This window comes from Phyllostomus discolor, chromosome 6 (assembly GCF_004126475.2).
Source record: "Phyllostomus discolor isolate MPI-MPIP mPhyDis1 chromosome 6, mPhyDis1.pri.v3, whole genome shotgun sequence".
In the NCBI taxonomy this organism is placed as follows: Eukaryota; Metazoa; Chordata; class Mammalia; order Chiroptera; family Phyllostomidae; genus Phyllostomus; species Phyllostomus discolor.
In genome coordinates, this window is record NC_040908.2 from 47,090,730 (window position 1) to 47,096,801 (window position 6,072).

The 6,072-nt window shown below is 53.6% G+C and overlaps 1 protein-coding gene across 1 annotated transcript; it reads right to left on the bottom strand.

The window, feature by feature from the left end:
* Positions 1-900: 900 nt before the first annotated feature.
* SPR (sepiapterin reductase) lies at positions 901-4,741 on the bottom strand. The gene is made up of 3 exons (XM_028515776.2): positions 4,353-4,741; positions 3,462-3,752; positions 901-1,714 (listed from the first exon to the last, which is right to left on the bottom strand). Exons 1-3 carry the CDS (start codon positions 4,672-4,674, stop codon positions 1,524-1,526), a joined length of 804 nt encoding a protein of 267 aa, XP_028371577.1. The 5' UTR covers positions 4,675-4,741; the 3' UTR covers positions 901-1,523.
* Positions 4,742-6,072: the final 1,331 nt, after the last annotated feature.

Consider the following 6,072-nt stretch of genomic DNA (forward strand, 5'->3'; position numbering starts at 1 on the left):
CAGTTGGTAAATGGCAGAACAGGGATCTGTGTAGTGATTTTGACTCCAGTGAGTAAAAAGGCTCTACTAAGTGGAAAAAAAAAGTGTGGATTGCTTGCTACCTTCTAGGAAAGCCAGCAGGGCATTGCCTGCCTCAGGCCCAGGACCTCCCTCCAGCCAAAGGAACTGCTTGGATTTCTCCAGGAAGCACGACCTCAGTGCGCCCTCTGCTGTGCACAAGGAGGAGCAAAGAGAGTTCCCTCCTGTGCGATCAGACCCAGGGCTGTCTTGGAGCTGGCTGGTAGGGACCATACTCTCTCCTCCCAAATAATGGTCAGGAAGGGGCTGGTGGGCTGTAGACCACCACTGCAGAGCTCCCAGCTTGCCCACATCTACCCACCTGAAGAAGGATGGGTTTTGTCCTACTCCTGGTTTCTCAGGGCTCACCTTTCCCTATGGCATGTTGGCCCTAGGCCCACCCCACTGAGGACCAGGACCACGGGAAAAAGAGGTACTACCAGTAAGGCCGCTGAGGAAGTAAGATCCATTCAGAGCATTGCCATGTGGGCAAGGGACAGAAATGGGAATCCGAGAGAGCCAGAGGAATGACCCCTCCCCCTGAAAGCTGGACACTATTTGAGTAAGTCAGGGGTGGAGAGGCTTAGCAAATATTGGGAGCACTGTAGGCAAAAGCATGAAAGAACAGGTATCTGGGTATGCCTGTCTTGGCCAACTTTGTTTGAACTTGGGCTGCCACTGAGTGGGACTCAGTGAGAAGAGGAACGCCACCCCCAGACAACTCTCCTGGAAATAAGGGCAGCATCCCGAGTTCGGGTTAATTGCCTCAGGAACTCCTGGCCCCAGCAAACCAGGGAGTCTGGCATGGGCCCTGTATCAGAGGCATTACTGTACTCCAGGTGCTAATAAAGGACAATTCACATTTTATTTTTATCTGCCTTTGCCATGTACAAAAGCTCTCAGCCCCCACCCCATCTGCAGAACAAAGGGCAGGTTCTGGAGGGAGAAGGCATTGGAATGCGGCCATGAAGGTCAACAGAAAGTCCTGCTACCCTGAGTAAAAGGCATCCCTGTGGGCTGAAACTTGCACTGTCCTCCCTCCCTACCAGGCTACCCATGAATCTACTGGTCCCTCCTATTTGAAGTAGTTTATCCAACCCTCCCCATGGACTGGCCATGAAGAGACCCAACCCCCTCCCTTCAGCTTCTAAAGTATTTCAGCTTCTTGTCCCAATTTTCCATCCTTAAAATTATATTCCTAGATAACACCAATACCCATAAGTTCTCTCTCTCAAACCGCCTCCTAACTCAGAGTGCTCAACACAGACTCCTGAGAACCAGGTGCCCCAGTGACCTTGCGGCAGCCCAGTGGCTGGCTGGGTCTGAGCATAGGGCAGTAGGCACGAGTGATTATCTGTGTAAAGCAGGGCTGGTGATGCCACTGTGACAGGATGTGGGGAGGCACAGGACCTCTGGGTCTGCCTGAAAGAGGGAGAAGAGAGCCCCAGGAAGCCAAGGATCTGGGCTTATTGATCGTAGAAGTCAATATGAGCTCCAGACTTGAATGTATCCTTTTGCAGCAAACTTAGCAGTTTATGGGCTGACACCCTACAATCCACCAGCTTCCCCTCTGTCTTCAGTGCCTGCAGCCTTTTCCGCAAGTCTTCGTCTATACAGGTCTCTCGGGCCAGCTGCTGCATGTCTGTGTCCAGAGGCCCTAAGGAGTAAAGAGCAGAAGATGAAGGGAGTAGCTGAGGCAAGGGCCCTGCCGTCTGTGTGAAGTGGGATGGACTCGAGTCTGGTCAGAGGCAACACCTATTGGCTAACATGCATGGTCAGAGTCACCAAAGACTCCACTGTGTCACCACTAAGCTCCAGACTCACCCGAATTCCAGTGCCCACTGAACATGGTCCCTCCAGACCATGTGTACAACTGAGTTTATCTCCTGTCCAACCAGCGCCTCCTCCTGAAGTGATGTCAGTGAACTCCTACAAGTACTTTCTGTTTTTCATATAGGAACTATAGCACCCCAGAATTTGGAGTTAATGGGCTTCAAGGGCAGAAAATAAAGGAATCTCAGGATTGGAAAAATTAGCCTCCTGAGCTTCAAATGTCTTTCAACCACCTGTGCATCCCTGCTACATGGGGACCTACTACCTTTCCAAACAGCCTATCCCCCTTTGGACACCTGGTGGAACATTCTTTCAGAGACTGATATAAAACCAGGACTGATCTCAGCCTTCATGCAGGCCCAGGTGGCCTTGCACGGAGTTCAGGTTCCTCCTACTCCCCTGAGATCTAGAGCAGTCACACAGCATTCTGGAGTCTGAGCCACTCCCGGCTGTGGTCTCCATTTGCTCAGTGTTGATCGAACACATCCTAGGCTGAGCTCAGACTGAGTGCCGAGATGGACGCAGGCTGGAAGCACAACTGTGTATGTATGTGTGTATGCGCATTAGGGAGGACGACCTGGGCACTAGAGAGTGTGAGGAAGTAGAAATGGCACTGATTGTGAATTTGGAGATAAGGTTTGATCCTGGCTATGCCAAACACCTGGGCTTTGGTCAGGTCCTTCTACCTCTTTGCCCCCAGGGTGCCAAGAAGAATCGACTATTGGGTCTTATCTGAGTTGCTCAGACATTATACAACAGCTGTCACCACCTTCTAATTGCAGCAACCTCACACCTAGAATAGAAGTCTCACTTCTAAGAAAGAGGCACAGTGGCCTCACGGTAGGGTGGTGGGAGACCAGACCAAGCCTGAGAAGGTCCACTACCCTTTGACTTCTGTGAGTGCTCCATCTCATTTACCCAGCAACCTCTCCGCCACCCCTCCCCCACACCAGTGTTCCCACACAGCTGAGCCCGAGTTGAATGTCAGCTTTCAACAATGTCTGTGTGCTCTTCATGCAACTAATATTTTCTGCAGACTGCCTCAGTGGTGCACTTCGCTAGATGCTGGGGACAGTCAGGCACAGTCCCTGCCTTCAAGGCTTTCCTATCCAGGGAGACAAGTAAGTATACACTTGAAGTTAATCCAGCGTGGTGAGTCCCACTTAACAATCAGAAGTGCTAACAATTAGACAGCACTTCACAATTAGGGATTATTTTCATATATATTACCCCATTCAGTCCTCCAAACTGCCCAGTAAGACAGGCAGAATCTTCCATTTTACATGAGGAAATGGGGCACAGGCCTGAAATTGAAACCCGAATTGTCTCTCAAACTTGAATAGCTCAGACTCTCCGGCCCCACCCCCCAGTTCAGGCAGCTCCTCGCTCTGTACCCTCTAACTGTGGCTCCCTGCCCCTGCCAGCCCTAGCCTCCTTGGATCCCGTGTTTCCCTTAAGGCCATGGTTCAGGGACAATATATTTGGAGAGGACAGACTAGGTATCTTGTCCAGCCCCCAGAGGGGAACCAGATGATTCTGGGGGACCAGGATGGCAGTAATACCTCACTCACCTGGGGCATAGTTCAGCACCCTCACACTAGGCTCCTCTTCCGCCAGGACCTGGAACATCATGTCACGGGCAGCCTTCCCTGCACAGTACAGTGTCCAGCCCTTGAAGGGTTGCAGGGCACAGAGGGACGATATGTTAACCACAGTCCTGCTGAGGCCAGGACTGTCTGGGAAGGCCTTCAGGATGCTGGAAGTCAGGCAGAGCATAGATGTTAAGTTCAGAGCCCAGTAGCTGTTCACTTCAGCTGCGTCGGCTATGTTAACGAAGCCTTTGGACACATCCCCAAGACTGCCTGGAAAACAAGACCTTAAGAATCACCCAGTGCAAGTTGGGCTTTTTCTTTCCCCAGCCCTCTCCAAATTCCTTGACACCTCCTTCCCATCCGGACATATAGGACGAATCTCCCTAGTGCTTCTGAAGGCGCCTGTCTCTTCCTAGCTCTGCAGACGCACACATCGGGGCCACCCACTCACTCCAAGTTGCAGACTGAGAAGGCCCTGCTCTGGGGCTGGGGGAGAACTCCCAGAGCCTTTTGCAGAAGCGCAGATGTTTAGTTCTGCGGGGAGACCTCAGGCCCCGGCTCAGGCCTCCGCCAGAGGGCGCTGAGCAAGGCGATCGGGAAAGTTCCACGGACGTTTCATAAAACCTGGCCTTCTTAAGGAAAGGGCAAAGGGCGGATAGCGAGTGGAGGGGGGTGGAGATGGATTGAGCACCAGGTCGTCCTCTACACCTCGCTGAAACTAGGGCTTTTCTGGCGTCTTCTCTGACTCCTAGCAGTCACCTTTAAAGTTCCAAGCGGCGGGGGCAGTGAGAGGAAGAACGGAAAGGGACGCTAAGTAAGAGTTCCAAGCGCTCACGTGGGGAGTCCGTCTCCCGCCGACGGGCGTCTTACCTGCGTTGTTGATCAGTAGCACTCGCTGCAGCCCTTCGGGCCTGGGGAGCTGGCGCAGAGCGTCACGAAGCTGCTGCAAGCCGGCCTCGGCGCCCAGGTCGCCGGGCACTCGCACCACGAGCAGGCCGGCCCATCCAGCGCCCAGCTGGGCTTCCAGCTGCCGCAGCGCATCGTCGTTACGGGCGTTTAGGACCAGCACCGAGCCAGGAGATAGCCGCGGGGCCAGGAGCAGGGCTAGCACCCGGCCGAAGCCGCGGGAGGCCCCGGTCAGCACGCACACGGCTCGACCTAGGCAGTCCTCTCGGCCACTGTCGTCCTCCATCCTCGAACCTCCCCCTGCTAACCGCAAGAACCACAAGGCTAGCGGCGCCTGGGTCCGCGAGGGGAACAGGCGAAGGCCCCGCCCCACGGGGGCGGGGACCTAGGGCTTTGGGCGTGTCCGACAGAACTGTTGGGCTCCTGATTGGGCACCGGTTTCCTCGGGCGCTGGTGGCAGAGGTGGTGGCTCCTGCTCCCTAGGACTCAGCGCGAAAGAACTAAACCAAAAGCGCGGGGAGGCGCGCCCTCCACGGGAAATCCTAGAATCCTATCCCATTTCGGAGCTGCGCACTGCAGGACGTTCAGTTCCCCGCTAGGATGCGTTCTCCTCCAAGGACAGACCTAACCTTGCACACACAAATGACTTTCTCCTGGTCAGGCTACCTTGCTCTGTGGCTAACATACTTTAAAAAAAAAATCCTCACCCCGGGATATGTTTATTGATGTTGGAGATAGAGAGGAAGGGAGGGAGGGAGGGGGGAGAGAGAGAGAGAGAGAGAGAGAGAGAGAGAGAGAGAGAGAGAGAGAGAGAGAGAGGGAGAGGGAGAGAGAGAGAGAGATACTGCTGTGAGAAACTTCATTAGCTGACTCCTACACGTCCTCTACCGGGATGGAACCCGCAACCTAGGTCTGTGTTCTAACCGGGATGAACCAGTCACCTTTTCTGAAATACCAGACGAGGCTCCGACCAACTGAACCACCCTGCCAGGGCTAGCATCCTTTTTCAGCAAAAGCCCTGAATGAAGCCCATGCAGGTTAGGGCTTGGGGTCCCCACTGGCCTTGGGGAATTCACCCCCTGCGGGTTACAGGAGCTCCTCCGGGAGAACCACAGTGGCTTTGCTAAATGATGTAAAAACCTCTTCTTCTTTACCAGGCTCTAAGCAACCTGGTGCTGGCGCCAGATTTCTGACCCCTCCATACCCTAAGAGATTGTGTACCCCGGGACTCTGCACCCTCTCATACTACACTCTTCCTAGTGGGCAGTTGGGTCTGCTCCCGGCTTCCAGTTTACAGAGATGATCACCTAAGTCCTGCCCACATCTGTGCCTCAGAAAACCCTTGTTTACGTCTTTTTTTCAAGGGGAAGGAGAAATGGGTAAGTTGGCTACAAATCTTCTTAAAGGGAGCCTCTTCAGAGCTTAGAAAGGGTGGTAAGACTGTACATCTCTGTGGAACATATTCTAAGAACAAATGAGCCCTGACTGGTGTGGCTTAGTTGGTTGGGGCATCTTCCAGGAAACCGAAAGGTCAGGGGTTCAAGTCTGGCCAGGGCACAGGCCTGCCTGGGTCGTGGTGTCGGTCCTGATCAAGGTGTGTAGGAGAGGCCACCCATGACAGTTGTTCCTCTGTCACATCAACGCTTCTCTCCCTCCCTTTCCCTCTCTCTTAAAAAAAAATTAA

Bases quoted from the DNA above. Each gene is read 5' to 3' on its own strand.
- SPR (XM_028515776.2), bottom strand. From the start codon at position 4,674: ATGGAGGACGACAGTGGCCGAGAGGACTGCCTAGGTCGAGCCGTGTGC. The intron at 3,753-4,352 runs GTAAGACGCCCG...CTTGTTTTCCAG, and splicing joins GCTACTGATCAACAACGCAG to GCAGTCTTGGGGATGTGTCC. The intron at 1,715-3,461 runs GTGAGTGAGGTA...TTTACTCCTTAG, and splicing joins GGTGCTGAACTATGCCCCAG to GGCCTCTGGACACAGACATG.